Source organism: Chelonoidis abingdonii, chromosome 8, assembly GCF_003597395.2.
Source record: "Chelonoidis abingdonii isolate Lonesome George chromosome 8, CheloAbing_2.0, whole genome shotgun sequence".
In the NCBI taxonomy this organism is placed as follows: domain Eukaryota; kingdom Metazoa; phylum Chordata; order Testudines; family Testudinidae; genus Chelonoidis; species Chelonoidis abingdonii.
The window spans coordinates 17,139,773-17,159,337 of record NC_133776.1 but is presented as its reverse complement, the minus strand read 5'-3'; the positions used below and the strand labels follow the sequence as shown (position 1 = coordinate 17,159,337).

The 19,565-nt window shown below is 40.8% G+C and overlaps 2 protein-coding genes across 6 annotated transcripts in view; one reads left to right on the top strand and one right to left on the bottom strand.

The window, feature by feature from the left end:
• Positions 1 to 19,565, bottom strand: part of PHC3 (polyhomeotic homolog 3) — a 94,796-nt gene that overhangs the window by 39,879 nt on the left and 35,352 nt on the right. For all 5 annotated transcript variants that reach the window (XR_004374136.2, XM_032783692.2, XM_032783691.2 and 2 more), the window contains exons 7-8: positions 2,492 to 2,732; positions 156 to 1,030 (exon numbers count right to left, since the gene is read on the bottom strand). Coding sequence is in view for 4 of the 5 variants with exons in the window: in XM_032783692.2 (XP_032639583.1) it covers positions 156 to 1,030; positions 2,492 to 2,732 (1,116 nt within the window). In the remaining variant the exon portion in view is untranslated. The remainder of the gene's footprint in view (positions 1 to 155; positions 1,031 to 2,491; positions 2,733 to 19,565) is intronic.
• Positions 7,158 to 9,541, top strand: AKAP4 (A-kinase anchoring protein 4). The gene has a single exon (XM_032783695.2). It carries the CDS (start codon positions 7,169 to 7,171, stop codon positions 9,539 to 9,541), a length of 2,373 nt encoding a protein of 790 aa, XP_032639586.1. The 5' UTR covers positions 7,158 to 7,168.

The following is a 19,565-nucleotide window of genomic DNA, read 5'->3' as shown; positions in this document are numbered from 1 at the left end:
TTACTAAACCTGTAAATGATTTTGAGAACAGATTCTTCTTTCCTTATACCCAAGAGATTTTTGTCATCTATGGCCATAATAGAATGTTGTTGGAGAAAGCTTTTTTCACTTTTAGTTAAATATCAAAACCAAAAAGAAAATTTCTGAGGGCTTACCACAGGGGTTTCAACAGGTACCGATGGTTGTACTTGAAGGTTTACTGCAACAGTCTGTGGTGGTGGAAGAGTCTGAAATGGCAGTTGGACCAAAGCTTCTGCAGCAGGAAGCTCCTCCTCAGAAACCAAAGTATTTTGCACCAAAACTTGGCCCTGAGATAGAATTTCAGGCTGCATTTGTAAAGATTGCACAGACTGCAAGGGCAGTTGTTGAATCTGGGTTGGAGATGTTGACAGCTGTGGAGGGGTTGCAACTGGGATTGGCACGGACTGTAAGGTCGGATATTGCTGATGTGGTGTTGGAGACACTGTCTGCTGGCCCGGGGACATCAAGTTCGGCTGATCTACTGACCCAATGTGTACTACTGGGGAAGGTGGAACTGTAAGATGGGATGGAAGATTAAGCTGTTGTGCTACTGGTCGTACTTGACTAGTAGTGGGCTGCTGTGGATTCTGCTCTGACTGTACAGCTGATGGCATAAGAGGATGTGGTTGTGACTGAATAAGTGCTTGTGGATGAATTATTATGGTGGGTGATTGACAAGGTGAGTGAGCAGGCGTAGGAGACACCACTACTGACTGCTGAGCTGATGGGGATGGAGTAGGAGATATTGTTAAAGGAGGAGGATGGATGTGAACAGGTGAGCAATGTTGTGACTGGACACTATTAGGAACTGGAGGAAGACCATGGCTTTGGAGTGGAACATAGTGTTGTGATGGAGGTGGTTCCTGATTAGGAGGAGTCTGAAGTGTGATTGGCTGAACTTGCTGCTGTTGTAATATCAGCTGATGATGGGAAATCTTTGGAGGTGGTGAATGAAGAGGTATCTGCTGATGTTTTATTAGAGAATGAGGTTGAATTGCAGAATATGAAGCTGTGAGGGGGAAAAAAATGACAATTAGTATTTGTTTACTTAAGTTCAAAGAACATTTCAATAAATGTTTAAATGAGGAAAATTTTCACATCAGATGACTAAAGTCTGCACAGAACTTGACCAAGCCTTTCAGACTAGCACAACTTAGAAATGCCTTAGAAAATACCCTCTTCAATCATATACAGTATCCTAAATGTAACACACAAATAGAATGTATTTATTTTGGTAAACTCCAAAGCAAAATATAGCACTGAACAATTAAACAAAACATGCTTGTTTTAGATATACAAATGCTTCTAGCAAAAGACATCTATCTTTCTGCCACTAGTTCTAAGACTATGGTTAATAAGACTTCTTTTAGTTAAAAATACTACCCTCAACTTTGAAAAGACAGCACTTGCCTGCTTTAAAATAGTTGTAATATAAAAGAGGTAAGTACTTTAGAGTCAATAAGGTTGGATTAAAATTGCTAATTTTATGTCAGTCAGTGTTATTTAAAAAAATAGTTTTTTAAAAATAATGGACTTAAAAGTTTTAAATTAGAACATTTAGACTAAGCCTGTAAAAACTAAGTGCCTAAAGTTATACAACCAATAAATTAGGAACATAAAAAGTGGTCTCATTTTCAGAGATGTACTCCCCTTCCTCCCAAAGGAGCCAGTGACTCCTTGTCATAACTGCCTACAAAGGGAAACTGAAATGCCTGAGATTTTCCTCTGGGGCATACCTTTCCTTTTCTCCATCCCTCCTCCCAGCCCTACCTGTTTTCTCTTTCATTTGAAAAAAAAATCATAAATTTGATAGCTAATTTTTTTTTAAGTAGGGGATGGATTACTTTCCTGATTAACAATGGGGGTCAAAAATTCAAGAGCTGTCTGCCTTGCAGCCTCTCTCTCTCAAGAAGCCTGAAATTAAGCAGATGTGGCTGACCAGGCCTACTCAGCCCACTTACCAGGCAAAATTTCTACTCTCTGCACCAGCAGGAATTATTAAATTATGCAATAGCCAACCTAAGTGCATAGTCTTAGCTTAGTTAACTTTATCCTCTAGCTTCCCAATTTTTTTCCTTTTGTTTGCCGCACTCATTTTCTTGACTTCTTGTAAACTAGATTATAAACTCTATGAGGCAGGGAGAGGTCTACCTATGAAGTTTATGCACTGTTGAGGACAATGGCGTCCTGATCATGACTGGGCCTTTGGGTGCTAATGTAAAAGAAATATCGTAACTACCACCACTCTGGACAACACAGAGACACACACAGTCCTTTTTTAATTCTTTTTCTTTCTCTCCTGCCCTTCTCTCTGAAGGCATAGGAGAATTTTAAGATACAAATATTTTAAGCACCACTGAAAATAATTATTTATTTCCAAATGATTTATTGAGGCATTAGACACCTGTTTGTGGGCTATAAATGACAGGGTGAACTTTAACAACCTTTTTAAAGCTAAGATTCATCGCACCTGGCGCTATTAACTGATGTATACTTGATGTTCGTGCGACAGATGTACTTCGACACTCAGATGTTGGGCTCTCTCCTTTTTGGTTGCTGTCTGGAGAATCAGGTTGGCTGGCCTTGGTACCGGTCACAGTTTTATTAGTACATAGAGCCAATGACTGAGCTTGACTACTGCTCTTTGGTGGGCCATTCTGTGAACTACACAATACGCCCAACTTCTGACTGCGCAATGTTAAGTTCTGAACCTGATAAAAGAACCAAATATGAAAAGTACAGATAGAAATCTAATACATTAAAGACAAAGATGATAATAATTATTGACTTTATATGATGCATTTCATCAAATACCAAGATATCTGTAAAAAAAAATAAAAATAAAAAACTACAAAAAAGTTAGTATCAAGGTATTTTACAAATCCCATAATTTCAGGTAAGTAAGACTACCACCATTCGATTCAGCTTTAAATTGATGACAAAGGAAATATCTTCAAAGTGCTGATCTTTAAAAGCTTTACGGCAAAGGCCTCCATTCTTTTGAAAAGAAACTGTAATGTTTGGAAAACAACTTTACTCTAATTTGATTTGGAGTCTGACAAATTGCTCCAATATTGCTGTTTCTTTACAATTTAAAGAGATACATTACTGCATTTTCTTGATACTGTAATGATGCAATCACCAACATGCGTACATTAAGAGAGGTTGTTTAATTTTAGTCAGGGTCCTGTGTCACACAAGAAGACCATATTCTTCTAAAGTACTCTTAAATTCGATCATAATGAAAAACCCTTTATTCCCAACCCAAACCACAATATACACGACTATGTCTCATGAAACATAAAATTAGTCAATGATTATTTTTGACAATGGATTTTTCTGTTATGTTCTCTAGTGGCCTTGTCTCTGCACAGATCTCAGCTCCCACAACGTTATCCAGGCAATCCAGCTCAGAAGGTTTTTCTCTGCAATTCGTGCTGGAGAAGGGAGAGTTGGTAGCCAGCTTCTGTAGCTCAACTCTCCAGTTGTTGGTTGCTGTGCCATTCTCCAGGCAACCCAGCCAAATGCTCCCTGATTGTGAACTGGACTAACCTGTCTCCTCTATCCCTGGCTCCCTGGATACATGCAACAATGCAAGGAATGCACTCTGTAATCCAGAGGGAAAGCTAGAAATCAAGAGGCAGCTACAGGAAGGTCTAGGCAGGGCTAGGAGACAGAACAATACGTCAGGCACATGGCTACAGCAAAGTGGCCAATTCCATGACAAAAATGCCAAATTTTGTGGCATCTTGGAAAAATGTCTGACTTTAAGGCTATGGAATCATAGAGGCCATAGCACCCTGACTGAGATTAACAGTCACAGTTCTGTAACCCAATGGCAGTTCACATTTCTCATAGCTATTTTTTCAGCCTCTCTGCATCAGACAAGCATCGACTTTAACTATTCGCTATTTTTGCCACCATGAAGGATAGAAACCATTTTTAAAAAATGAAGACAGATTCTAGAGCACAATGCTGCAAATGCCACATTTGCAGAACTGCAACCTAATTCAGCCTTCTTGTGCATATGCATAACAATACACTCTTTAATTACTTGACCACATACTATTTTTCTTCAGGAACTTGTTTCATTCAGTGCACAGGAGAGAGGGCACTCAGTTAATAAGCAACCTTTCAATATTTTTCTTCTTCTCATTATTCACTGTGTGGCCCCCATGCCTGAGTTACTGCACACTATTCAAACCTTGCTCTGAAGAAAGAATTATTAATTTCCTCCTGGGCTTTTCTGTGGTGTTCATCACTAAAATATCTGCATGCTTCACAAATAACTAATCAATCTTCACAACACCCGTATGAAGTGAGGGGGTGGTGGTATCCCCGTTTTACAGATGAGGAACTGAGGCACAGAAAGATTAAGTTAAAATTTTCCATTAATTTTGGGTGCCCAATTTGAGACACTTAGGAGTTGTGGTGTCAGTACCCAGCCCTGCCCACAGCAACACTCCACTCCAGATTTGCCCCTTCATTTCTGCTTGGAGCAAGGAGACTTTTTGGGGAACCTGTTTGAGAAGCTCTAGCAAGTCTCTAGTGAGAAAGTGAAATTGGGATTATTTTCCCAAAAATTTATACTTTGGCCAAATTTGAGTGGATTTTCACAGGGACAGCAAAAAGGTACATCCCTGATATAAAGATGACCTCCTTTCAAGTCCCTGCTCCAAAGCATGTGTACTCTACAGCATCTCAAAGAAAATATTTCTCAAGAATTTTTTTACCGTTTGTACTAAATTTCAATGAGAGCAAGATAGAGAGAGAGACACACACACACACACCATGGAACATTTCAGCTCAAATGGTTAAAGTTTCGCAAGAGTTATTAGCAACTGAAACCAGGGTCTTACAACGGGAAGTGTTATGCAACCTTAACCCCAGGCAATATTACATCCCTACCTGTAATATCCAATCCTTTTGTGAATCCTATAAAGCCCTTAGCCTCAATGATATCTCATAGCAATTTTGAAGTATTTTCATTTACCTATTTCAAATGTGTTCTTTTAAACTCCATCTAATGTCTCCTTCTCACATTATGTGAAAGAATAAACAAACGTGACCAGTTTATCTTTGCTAAACAGTTCACTATTCTATACATCTCCATGTTCTCTACTATTCTCCTCTAAACAATCCCAAACTTTTCAATCTCTCTTCCTTCCAAAAGCATTTCCATGCCTGTAGTCAATTTGGTTGCCCATCTCTGAACCCTTTCTGCTACTCTGATATTTGTTTTGAGATTCATTATGAGAACTAAATACAGTATCTCAAACAATTAGGTCACTTTTACCTGGATACCTGTGCCTAGCTTCAGGCAACCAAATTTTATCAGTTTGACAGCAACCTGAAATGGATATATGCATGGTTACCAGGCAACGAGAGGCATTTTCCACATATGCAGCGAACTAAGGTATCAAAGGAAAAAAAAATACTACTGCAAAATATAAATAATACTTCATTTAATTTCAGAGAGTATTCAGTTATGTTAGTGCTCCCAGAATTTTGTCAGCTTTTAATTCTTATGGAGGATTTTCTTTTTTTTTTTTTAATCTCCTGTGTCTAAACTACTCTACTACCTGTACTTGACTAGGGTACCCACTGTGAACCCTTTTTCTGCATCATCAACACCTGTTATCTGTCAAATGAACTATAATCCACATATTTAGTTAGTATCTGGTACTATACACTGAAAGTAGTTGTGAAATATTGGGCAACATTTCTCCACAAATGTTTTATACAAGGCAAACGGACCTGGAAAAAATATCACAAAATGGAAGGAAAATTACTGCAGTGATGAATATTATACAAAATACTCAACTACAGACAGTCACAGAGATGTATGTATGCAAGTATTATTTGTAGTATAATCATACCTAGAGGACCCAACCTAAATTGGAGTCACATTTTGCTAGGCATGGTACATATAGGTAGTAAGACACAGCCCCAAAGAGCTTACTATCCAACTAGACAAGACAGGCAAAAGGTGAAAAAAAAGAAGAATTATCATCCACAATTTACAGATGGGGAACTTGGAATTAAGAATCAGACTGTTTAAGTGACTTGCCCATGATTTAACAGGAGATCTGTGGTAAAGCTGAGAACTGAACCTAAATTTCCTGAGTATCAGTGCAATGATTTAACTACAAAACAATCCATCCTTTCCAGAGCTACAAGGTATGAAATAATCTACAAACAGAAATGTCATCTGGAAGATTTAACATTAATCTCACATGCCTATAGTAAATATTTTATAGGGAATAATCCTGACTGGCAGAAAGATAGATCAGATGACAAAAAGTCTTTTCTATATATAATTTCTACGATTTTATGATTTTTCAACCATCTGATAATAGGGGGTTAGGAGCTAGTTTGGTTTTATAATCTGTCACACTGCCTGTGCTTAGATTTACAGATTTTATTTTATTTCAGAGTAGAGGGAAAGAGATAGATACACAGGCTAGTTATAAAGAGAAAAAGGAAGGAAGAAAACAAAAGAAAAAATGGGGAAGAGAAAAAGAATGAGAGAAAAAGCAGGGAATGAAAAGAGAAATAAGGCTTTTCAAGTCTAGAGGTTTTTTGTTCAGCTATTATTGGTGAACGCTGATCTTTGTGATGTCACCACTTCAGGGAGAACATCATGAGACTACTGCCATCTTCATTCCCAACTCCCTCTTCGTATAAAAAGGTAACCTCTGTCTTATACTATCAATATATTCACTGTATATCCAGAAAACGCAGTTTAATGCTAGTTTCTTTAAGTGGTGCTGTTTATGAGAAAATGTTTTTGTTTATATGGAAAACAAAGACAGAGTCTCCATTCCCTCAGCCCACCTATTGGAAAACACCCTCCAAACCCAAAGGACACAGATTTAACACAGGCTAAAGGAAAAAAAGTAAAGCAGCCCACTGCTAAAGCATTGCCAACACATCATAGGTTGTTGGTGAAACTAGTTCTTTGTGATGTCACTGCTGCTATAGAAACCATGAGCCAACATAGGTGAAGAGCCCATCTGGCAGTAGAAGAGCATGGAAAGCTGAGAGAGGAGGCAACATCTCGAGTCTGGCAGGGTCATCACAGCAGCTGAACTGATCAAAGAACACTCTACGGTCCTGGGTACGGTCCTATTATCAACCTGCAAAGATGTCTCAGGAAGTTGACTGGTTACACAGTCAGGCAGGTGTGTGTAAAGTAGACCTCTACAATCCTGATGAACAGAAGGACCAGGACCGGAAAGTGATCTGTTTTGTTGATGTCTCCAGCCTGAATGTAAAAGACAAAGATTCAAAAGCAAAGAAAGCTGCTAGCCAGTCCAGTAGCATCTCTGAACCTTCAAATGAACTTGATCTGGGGAATCTGGAGGAAAAAGAAGTCATTGTAATAAAGGACAATGAGAAGCATGATCATTCTAAAACTGAAGGAGCGGTATGTCTTTTCAAACAAGGCTCAACTGATGAACTCAGCATTGTGAGCTGGCTCAACAATGACCTTCAGAAATATGCAGTTGGATTCCAGCATGCACTGACCCCTTCAGATGCCCCTCAGAAATGCAAAGTTAGTGAAACCTTCAATGATCCATCGTTGTCCCAGAACAGTGACACATCTTTAAAGTCTGCCGGTGCCCAAAAGGGAAAAAGAGATCCAGATGATGTTTCATACTACGTAAATAAGCTCTGTTCTTTGGTTGTTCAAATGGCCCGTAAAGAGATCACAGAAAAATTGGAAGGCACTGCCAGTAAGTTTATACGTCAGGGGATTCATGGTTCAGCTGGTGAAGGGAAAAACAATTCCCGTGGTTCTGTGAGCAAAATCGCATCACAAATGGTGAATGAAGCTGTTGAAGCAAGCACACAGGACCCCCAGGGTAAACTACCATCCCCAAGACCATCTCAAGAAAAGACTATCAAGAAGGAAGATACTTCAGGTTCCAAGAGAACATCACTCTTCTATGGTGAGATGTCTAATCAAAATGGCTGTAAACAGGGAGGAAAGCCTGGAGATAAACAAATGTGTCAGCAAACAAAACAGTCTGGGCAGGATGATTCTGGTACTTCTGTAAGCAAAGGTTTAATGGTTTATGCAAATCAGGTTGCTTCAGACATGATGTTCTCATTTATGAAGACCATGAAAGTCCAAAGAAAGGATGGTAAGACAACCCCAGCTTGTGTAGTTTTGAAGAAAGTAATCCTCAAACATACCAAAGATGTCATATCAGACTTGATAGACTCAACCATGAAAAATCTGCATAATGTCACAGGGGTGCTCATGACAGACTCTGATTTTGTTTCCACGGTGAAAAAGAATCTATTCAACCTAGGAAGCCAAAAGTCTACTGAAATTTTGGAAGCAATGGTGAAACGCCTGTTTAAAGCCCTAGCAGGGGATGATAAGCAGTCCAGGTCTCAAAGCCTAGCATACACATCACTTAAAACAGGCTCCCAAGACAGCAAATCTCAAGGCATGCAATTTACAGCAATGAAAAGTGAAATGCATAATCAAGGGAAGGACAAAGACCGAGGAGCCAGCAAGTATCAAGCATCATCAAGCAAAGATTCAGAAAAGCATTGCTCAATGGATAAGTATGCAAAAGACCTCATTGTGACTGCATTAATGTTGATACAACAACATCTATTACAACAAACAAATGGTAAAGACTCAGCACGTGAATCGGGCGCCACTTCGTTTGGATATCTTTCTTGTGATTCTCATTTTGAAAAGGCTGGGAGCAGCCAAAGTTCCAAGTCCCTTTCAACGGCTACTGGATCAAGGCACTCAGGGGCAAAGAAAGACCATCAACAACTTGACTCCCAAAAGGGGGACATATCAAGTATCCTGTTATCAATCATCCAGAAGGTCTTACGTGAGGCTGGTTTCAATATAGATGACAATTCCAGTGAAACACACAGGAATTATAGAGATCCTGCCACCACTGACAGCAAGTCCAGCAAAAAGTCCTTATCTAAACAGCCCAATTCAGCCATGGATCAGTTTGACAATATGGATCAGGTGAACAAGCAATTTATTGATCAGCTGGTGGAATCTGTGATGAAGTTATGTCTATTCATGGCCAAAAACAATAGCCCAGATTTAGCTATGGGTGACCTGTTGGATGAACAAAATACATTTGGTGCTACATCCTCAAAAACACCAGCTGTACCCAGGAGAACTTCACAATCCAAGGGTAATGGAAAACAGCTATCAGGTTCATCATCTGGTTCTGAAGTGATAGTGAACAACCAGAATTCCAACAGCAGCTTACTGAACAAAGAACTCCAGGCTATCCTCCAGTGGATGGCTGCTTCCCACTTCAATGTGCCCAACCTGTCATTCATGAATGAAAATGAAGGGGATTTGAAGAAGCTTCCTCTGTTGGCTGAAAAAGCAGCCAAGAAGGGCTACAGCGTTGGGGATATTCTCCAAGAGGTAATGAGGTACTTTGAAAAACAACAGATGGCTGCCGCTGTGGGAAACATGCCTCGATGTGGGCTGATGGACTGGTTGCTTGCTAACCTGTAAGCAAGTGCCGACTCTTCCTCCCTCTCATGTCACTTTGACCCAGCCCATGCGTCCAAATCAAATCTTTGCTGGCGCAACAAATAAGAACATCACAACCCATTTGCAAGAGACAACACTGCATTGAATTCAACAGGTTGTCATACACTAGCTGGGCAAGATCATCAATAAAAAAAACTTTTAAAAAGGAAGACTATTTTATTAAGTACTTCAGCAGAGTGTGAGATATACAAGGCACTAGTCAGAGCAATAAACCTGCTTCCCCACAAGTAGATATGAAAACTAGAGTAGGGTGAAGAGGCAATGAAAAGATAGGAGGCAAAGAGAAGCAGTAAGCAGGGAGGGAGGGGGGTCCATCAGGGAGGTCCGTTGTTAGAAGCCTTTCTAGAATACCTTGAAAAGGATAGGTGCTGTGATTTCTATCAAGGTGTTGTCTTTGGACACAGATTGGACATTTTATCTTTCATATCAACCTGTGACTAGTAGGCATATGATAGATTGGAAACTCTGCCCTCATCTTAGACAGAACAGGAGCTTTTTGTGTCTTCTCCCTTTCAAAAGATTACTAGCTCCTGCAAAGAATAAGGAGAAAATGTCTCCACTTCTCTGCCACTCTCCCAGACTATTTTTTAAATTTTCCTTCCCAATGACTAACCTCTGTGTTTGCCTGCACTGTTACTCAGAGCTCCCTCAAGCAGTAGCAGCATTAAATTAACATCATTTTTACCAATTTTACTGCTGTCCACTGTCTTCCAAACAGTAGTAGTGAAACTGACCATAGTCTTATTAATTTCACTCTGGTACTGTTTAGCAAAGTACATGTCTTCAAAACTTAAAGAGCTACAAATTTCATTATTTGAAAAAATGAAAGTTTAGATTCTGTGGAAGATGGTATAGATCCCTTCACAGTAAGCTGCTCACTTGCTCTAGTGAGTCTCTATTTCAAAGTTCTTACTTTTGTAGAAGGCATTTATTGTAAAACACTGCAAAAATGGAGTTTAGAAACACATCTGAATATTGGGAGAGTGGAGAGATGAGAGAATGCAGAAACCAATTCCTACAAATCTTTGACGATTTCCCAAGTAGGAAATAATGCAAAATAAGGATTAGTTCCTGCCTTGACTTTTAAAACTAGTTTATCAGATACTTTCTAAATACTGTTCCCTACCCTGACTACTGCCTTCAAAAATCCCTGCCACTGTGTTAAATCCTTTTTTGTGTCCAATTTTAACATTTTCTTAGCACCATAATTTCTTTTTTATTAGTTAATTACGCAGTGGATATTATCTAGTAGGCATCCAATTGGAATAAACCTGGAATACACGTTTTGCTTCCATTTTTTTGAACAATGCATAGTTGATATTTAGGAATGAAATTAGCCTATACAATTTAGATTGTCTATTATTATTTATACTGTGGCAATACCAAAAAATGTGCGTCATTTTGCAAATACAGAAGAAGAGAGAGCCCTACCCTTGAAAGACAAAAAGTGTGGGGGCATAGGATATATATCATGCAAGCAAAACTATCAATGGGACAATAGGTATATGTCATATTAGTTAACAGTTTTGTTTTCTAAATACTAAACACACTTAAATTCCCCTCCTCCCTCTACCATTCAACCTCCTTCTGATGGGATATATACCTCACACTTGCACTAAAAGGGTTAACTGGAGCCAAAAAGTTCAATTAAGGTAACTGGAGGGTAGGCCGGCCAAACTGAATATGAAGCTCCACGGGGCAGAAGTTGGGTGGTGAGCATAAAGGAAGAAGGATGACAAGGAAGGTTACAGGGAGAGAGGAGACGAATTTTGCAGTTCCTCTCTGGTTGCTAGAAGGTAGAAGAAAGATCTAGAGAAGCAGACACTAGTATGCTCACAGTGTGGCTATGGGAGAGGGCCTGAAGACAGGCCAAGGTAGTAAGACGTCCAAGGAGGAAGAGAGGAGTCTGAGTGAGCAGAAATTAGTTACTTGCCACAGGTTCCTGGACTGCAACCTGAAGAAGAGGGAGGGTCTGGATTTCCCTACTTGTTCACTGGAAAAGGTGGAACAGAAACACCCTGGTGCAAAGGGGAGGACAACTACTGAGTTTGGAGCTGGGCCTCCTAGGATGCATTGCTCTGCACCCTGCAGAGCCTGGGAAAGGGTGAAGAGTCTGCAGGGAGTGAGCCCAGACAGAGAAGAGCTATATTGTCTTTCTTTGAGTTTATTGGACTCTGTTTACCCTGGAAGGGGCCAGATTAAACATGACATGGACAGAGGGCTGAGTCATGAGAAGAGGCAGACCACCACAGGGCCAAAGCAGCTGTTGGCAGAGGAGGAAGCCTACAATGCCACTTCCAGCCACAAGGGGGTGCACCAGCAGTTAAGTCCATACCTCTACACTCCTCAAGTTCCCTCTCACAAGTCCCCACGGTCATGTCCAGTACCCTTATGCCCTTTCTCTCCAAACAAACGAGCAATTCACTCCTAAGATAAATAGATTAAAAAAACAGAGTCAAGATGATGTAATATCTTGTAAGTACTGTGAAAAAAATGGGACTTCTGGAAGGATTTAAATGAGGAAAGTGGTGGTGCTCACGAGAGACATTCCATATATAGCAGCAGATATGGAAGTTTTAACTTTTTTCCCTCCTCCAACAGGCAGTGTGCCTTTAAAAATTACCTTTTAAAATTATAGCAATCATATGTAAGTGCAAGCACCATACAAAAGTTTTAAGAAAATGACAAGACAACCGCCTACTGGACCCTGGTTTCATAACAAATTCCTTTCTTAAAGCAATAGAATATTGATCATGTTCTCTTCTGTCTGAGAGATATCAAATTGTACAATGGGGCAAAATCATTAACTTTATCACCTGAGAACCAAAGTAAAACACTCTCTCCAGCCTAACAACCATAGATTATCTCTGTAAATATGATTCTTACAACATTTAAACTCTTAACAGAGATTGAAAGGAGAGATGCTAAAGGAAAGTTGTCCTGGAACTTGAGGTATTTTTCAATCTCATAAACCAGGATTTTAGGAAAAGTAAACGATATATTAACATTCATCTGAAAACATGTTAAATGAAATAGTTTTAAGAAAGTTGCCTTTAAAAGCTTTTCAAATCTGTATACCAAAGGGATACTTTCTTCCCAAACTTTCAGAACTACCCTCTCCCTGCCCCGCCCCCAATAATTTCAAGTAAATTACACATTTGCTTTGGTTCTGACAAGTTACACCAGTATTACCATTAACTTGACACTATACTTAAACTACTGTTTGTCATTTGGAAAGAGATCAGAATAGAAGTTTAGAGATGTTACATATGAGGAATAGTTAGCAAACATATTAAGAAAGGTTGTTTAACTTTTTTATACATTTTTGTCCAAGATCTTTAATCTTACTTTAAAGAAAAAATCTCTCCATTTAATTAACTCCCTTTATTCTCATCTTTACGTTGCAGTACAAGTTGCTTCTCTGAATTGCAGGGAAAGTGAAACAGCAATAGTAATAACATTTAATACAGCAAAAGCTCTTAGTTATACATTAAGCTGTATTTTCAAAATGTCTGCATACTTAAATACAAAAACACAAGTGTGAAGTATACCCACTGCACATTTTCAAAGAGAAGGGCAACCAGAGTGCAATCAGTACCAACTGGCCAGATGTGCTCACTAGGAATGAAAGGACAGGTAAAAACATTGCAATGAGCTTTCTACAGTAACTCCTCATTTAACGTCATCCCGCTTAATGTTGTTTCAATGTTATGTCCCTGCTCAATTAGGGAACATGCTCATTTAAAGTTGTGCAATGCTCCCTTAGAACGTCATTTGGCTGCCTGCTTGTAAGATTCCGTGAAGGAGCAGCGAATTTACAAGGGAGTATTGCACAAGTTCTGCTTCGCCATCTCCTCCTCCCTCCCAGTGCTTCCCCCGCCACCAAACAGCTGTTTAGCAGCGCTTTGGATTTTCTGGGAGGGAGGGGGAGGAGTAGGAATGCGCTGCATCTATTCTCCTCCCCCTCCCTCCCAGAAAGTCCTAAGCTATGCCAAACAGCTTGGGTGGGGGCGGGGCAGGAAGGATGTGGCGTGCTCTGGATAGGAGATGAAGTGGGGATGGGAAGAGGTGGGCCTGGAGTGGAGCGGGGACAGAAAGAGGCGGGCCTGGAACATTTCCAACAAAGTCCAAGCCTGCCCTTCTCCAGTGAAGCTGCCGCTGATGCAGCAAAGGTGTTTCCTAGCATCCTTGCCCGCAGTGGGCTGGGTACTTCCCAACCACAGTACAGTACAGTACTGTACAGTATATAATGCCTTTTGTCTGCCCCCAAAATATTTCCTTGGAACCTAACCTCCCACATTTACATTAACTCTTATGGGAAAATTGGATTCGTTTAACATCGTTTCACTTAAAGTTGCATTTTTCGGGAACATAACTACAACGTTAAGTGAGGAGTTACTGTACTTAGTGACCACTTCAAACCACCTGCCTTTCAGTGATTTATTAGATTAGCTATTTTACAGACAAGTCAGACACAGTCATCTGAAAGCACATCATGGCTGCTGGGCACAGCACCAGCAATATCTTTACAGCTTACATGTGGGCCAATCCCTAACAGGGCCAGAAAGGAAGCAGAGATGAAAACTCTCAGGTCTTGAATTTGGAACAACATCCAAACAAACTCCTAGCAAGAGTCACCAAACACAAGCAAGCAGAAATAAAACCAGTTAAACTGCCATTTTGAGTTTCCAGGGGGCAGAGACACACAAAGGATTTATGCTATGCCAGTCAGGGGGAGGGAAGGAGAGGAGCCATCACTGTATGTAGATAGTGATGAGAAATATGACTAATATGTGTAACTAGATGGGAATTTGCAAGAAACACTGTTTGCATCTGAAACCATTAAATTTCCTTCATCTGCCTAGAACAGGTCAGGAGTTATAGTCCAAAGATACCAATTTATTAGGGGAAGTGTGTCAAAAAAAAAAAAATTAAGTCCAAAGAGAGTAAACTCATAGTGCAGAGTGGCCATTCAGTCCCAGGTGACACAGACTAAATTCATTTTTGCATCAGGTGACTTTTCAAGGACTGAGGAAACCTATGGGAGCAGGAAAGGGCTACTATCTATGAATATATAGCACTCTTGCAACACTAAACACTCAACACAGAAACAATGGCACAGATACCAGGAGCATGGCATGAGTAGAAAGCTCTCAAAAGGTAGACTCAGTCATGGCAGTTGAACACCAGGGTGGTAGGGTCTGAAGGTTTATTAACACAATGGACTCTAGTCACAGTAGAATCCCTATGCGGGATACCACTGAGATCGGTTTACCTCAGAAGAAAAATGATGCACAAGATACTGCTCATCCTTTAAAAACCGTGATAATTACTGTTGAATCACATCTTCCCCCCAGAAAGAGTCATTCTGCAATTCCACATACTCTGCAGTTCACAACCCAATATTCTGGCTAGCTGCTATGTTTTGTCCTGAGGTTTCTATGTCAGAGGTGAGAGCAGGCCATTGTGGGCTGCTGCCTGGCCTGCTAGAAGGGATTCTGACTACTTCACAGGGACTTGCTAGCTATTTGACTTGCCTGCTGTTCCCTGAGATATATTTCTCAGAGGATTCCCTCACTCAACACCTACTAGCCATTACTCCCCTCATCTCCAGTGGCAGTTTTTCCTGGTTTGTCCATGTGTTCTGTGGTCTTTGGGGTCCCTTCCTTTCAAGTTCATCCTCCTCCACTGTACAGGACTGAGAAAGGGAGAAATGGTTAAACTAAGTGGAAGGTAGGCAAAAATGTAAAAAAATATAAACCATGTAAATCACCCCAGTATTCCCCTCAAAACTGAGGCAACAGCTGGTGCTGTGCCCTACAATAATGTACTAAAATAAAAGTATTTGTGGCTTGTGTAAATGAACTGCTTTAGAGGGATGTCTAAAGCAGTCTCACCATTTATGAACCCAGACCAATTATAAACCCTCAAATACAAGTGGCCTGCTATACAGAGAAACTGAGCATTCACTGCTCACTCTGATGACAGTGAAAATTGCTCAGCATCTCTAAGAATTAGGCCACTTTTATTTGAGTGCCTAAACATGGATTTAGGTGTCTATATTTAGTTCTATCATTTTGGCCTCTGTCTGTAAGATTCACGCATATAGGGTCACCAGGCAGAGTCATTTCTCATTTTAACCAGTTAACTAAAGTAGCAGAAAGAAAAGAAAGACAAAACCGTTTCAAAATATAGAATAATGCTTTCCACTATAATATTTCAGTGATGTGGGCTAGTAATGAGCACTACACTGGGGGCTAGGAATACTGAATTCTAATCTTGGCTCAAAGACACACTCCCTTAGTGGCCTGGGTTATACAGTCTAAAAACAGAGATAATACCTACCCTCTCCAAAGAGCTTGAGCAAAGAGAGAGACCTCCAGGAGGTCAGGGAAACAAATCTGAAAGTTCAGATAAACACTTAACTCTTGGTGCCTACCTAAACTGAATCACATAGCCTTTTGAGGTTCATAGATTGCTATGTTACAGCTTAAGCGGGGAAAGAAGAATATTCACTACCATAAAACATTACAGAAAGCTTCACTTTTTACTGACATATTACTAATGAGTATTACTAGTTAAACAAAAAGGCACAGCTGAGCCATTACTGAACACAAATTGTTTACCAATGACTCCCAATGCAGTGTATTTAGTCCAGTGAAATATCACCTCCTCAAGGAAAAAGGAATCTTTTCATCCTTGTGAGCATGTGGCTTTGAGAAGAAAACTGGTAAGCACATACACTGATTCAGATGGAAATCAGATACTACTTTTGACAGAAAATTAGGGTATAGCCTAACCAGACTATGTCTCTGTAGAGCATTGAGTTTCCCCCACTCTCCTACTGAGGTGATGGCCACTAAAAAGGCTAACTTCACTGACAGGTTCAGTGGAACACAGTTGAGCCGGGCCCTGTGGATGAACCTCCAGCTGGCAAATCAAGCGAAGCTGCCCCTGGGGAGAAAGTGGTTGCTGGCGTCCCACTTGCACGTCACCTCAAATGCCTTGCCCTGGTCCAGCTTCTGCTTCACCTTTTCCACATACTGGCAGCAGATGGCATCCTTCAGGATCCTCTCTAGCATGGTTCTAACTTTCAGAGTGAGGATTGTGTGGTCCATGTTCTTCACCTGTTGCACCAGGACTCCCAGCTCCTGGCATTCCTTGCATCACATCCAGCGGCAGCCAATACGCTTCTCCAGTCGTTACATAGCGTTGTGGACACGAGTCCAGAGTGAAGCAAAAAAAGTCTCCCCCATCTCTTCCAAATTCTCCTTCCAGCAAGCAGCTCAGGCAGGTGGCAACATCTTGGTTGGACGGGGTCCTGGTGATTCACTTCTTGATGACATCCTGCATGGCACTTTCTGCGATGTTCCTCACCGCGGCATCTGGGCATGTCAGAAGGCGGAAGGTGAGAGTGATCACTGCAATGCCGCACAGATCACCCATACGAGGGATGCTGGTGCTGCCCTACCTGTGTGAGATGTACACCAGTTCATTGCTGGCTCTCTGGGGAAGAAACATCCACTTCTTCACTAGCTGCCTGATGGTGTTGCTGCCTTGTTCAGAGGTACCTTCACCATGGCAGATCCTCTCAGGATGAATGAGATACGGGGGATCAGGAAGGTGTTCAAGGCATTGATCGTCTGCCATGGTGTCAGTAGGGAGGAGTCGATCCTGGCCACATCTCATAGGATCTCAGTGATGGTATCCTCAGGTGTCTGCTGGACGCACAACTCGTGGGCATGCCGAGATGTTAGTATTCTGAGGCTGGAATTGGTCCAGTGTCTTAAACCTTGAAGATGATGGTCCCAGTGACAGTGATCTCCTATGGCTCCTATTTGCCAGTAAAATGGGAGAAGTACTCTGGAAAGGAGCCATCAATTAAATCCCCTTGGAAAACAAAGGGGTTTCAGATACTGGTCTAAGGGAAACCTCCATAAGAATATATCGAGGGTGCTCTTCCTGCAGCTTCTTTGTCCTGGTCTTGAAGCCCTGGCAAACTGAGCATTTGTCTCTTACAGGGCCATCATCCATGCACTTTAGACAGCAGGAATGAGGATCACTGCCAGGCATCAGCTTTCAGCAACCACAACAAGGCTTGAAACCTGGGGACGCTGGCATGGGATCCCTCGGTACAGGGCAACAGCCTGAAGCGTGCCTTACTCAGAAAAATTAACAGAAAGCTTCTAACAAAAAGGAAAATAAGAAAAATGTGCAATGAACAAAAACAGAACCACTAGGAAGAGTAAGTATGTATCCATAACTGTTCCCAAAGAACAAGGCAGTAAACATAGACTGCTCTGACTACAAATGGTAAGAAGGAACTGAAGGAATGGAAGGGTGTCACCATCCTTTACCATCCATTTGGAATACAAGGGGTCTTGGTGTGGGTGGGACTGCCTCTATAGCAACTGCTGGGGAAAACTTTCTGGCACAAGTGCACAAGACATGTAAATACCTCCAGTGTAATGGACATATGCAAGCACTCAAAGAAAGTATATTGTATTGCACAACATGTGACAAATTGGGTTGGAAAAACAGCAAAATAAAAGGAAAATTACTCCAGTATCTGCTGTATGATACAAAATACTTAACAGAAGTACAAAATGGGTTATTGATACACAAGAATTTTTTTAGTTCTGGGCATCTCAGAATCTGGAAGAATACTGACAAAATGGAAAGAGTTCGGAAAAGAGCAAATTATTGGAAGGCTGAAAGAAATCATTTATGAGGAAAAATTAAAAGCACTAAATATGTATCTCTTGGCTATGTTAGACATAAGAGGAACGTGTTGTATGCATTGTAGTTGTGTCTCTAATATACTGGGACTGACATGGCAACAAGGTGGGTGAGAATACATTTTTTATTGGACCAACTTCTGTTGGTGAAAAAAAAAAGCTTTTAGACCTGAAGAAGAGCTTTGTGTGACTCAAAAGTTCGTCTCTCTAACCAACAGAAGTTGGTCCAATAAAAGATATTACAGAGACAAGATTGGGTGAGTTAATCAGAGGAACAGAACAGTTTAAGTGTAAGAGTGTCAACATCAACAAATGGAGAAGAATTATGTAGTGTGATACAGTGCAGACTAGAAGGGGTGTATTTTAAGAACTGTCCTAGATTACAGTTTTTGGTTGTACTGCAACTCGAATTAATTGGTTCCAGCTAACTCAAATTAGCATTATAAATGGTAATCTAGACACTCACAAAATATTTGTTTTTGGTTAACCTGAGTTATATCACAAACAAAATTGCAGTCTAGACAAATGGTGGAAATAATTGGATAAAATTAAAAAAGGAAAACTCTAGTAAGATAACTAACTCCCTGACAGTGGCAGGTATTAGAATATGAAGTATGTATCCTAAACTAAGTGGTATAAGCCACAGCATTTGAGACATTTTAAATGATCACTGAAGAGAGTACTATAATCAATAAGGAACAATCATGCATTGACAAAGGAAAGAACTAGACAATTGAACAGAACTAGATAACAAAACAGATAGGTTTTGATTATCTGAGATTGCTGTGATTTACTACACCAAAAATATAACTTCACCAAGGGTCACATAATCTTTCTTAGGCTATGTCTACATAGCAGCTGGGAGATGCGATTCCCAGCTTGGGTTAACGTACATGTGCTAGCTCTTCTTGAACTTGCATGCTAAAAATAGCAGTGTGACCACAATGGCCATGACAGTAGCTCCAACTAGCCACCTGAGTACAAACCTGTCTGACGTTCTAGATATGTACTTGAGTGGCTAACCTGGGGTGGGACTGGGGATGAGGAGTTTGGGGTGTAGGAGGGTGCTCTGGGCTGGGACCAAGGGGTTCAAAAGATGGGAGGGGAATCAGGGCTAGGGCAGGAGTGTAGGAAGGGGTGCAGGTTCTGGCTGCAGGTGCGGGCTCTGGGATGGGGCTGAGAGGTTTGGGGTGTAGAGGGTGCTCTGAGCTGGGATCGAGGGGTTTGAAGAGCGGGAGAGGGATCAG

What these genes read in the sequence shown, in the direction of transcription:
- AKAP4 (XM_032783695.2), top strand. Translation starts at nt 7,169, where the DNA reads ATGTCTCAGGAAGTTGACTGGTTACACAGTCAGGCAGGTGTGTGTAAA.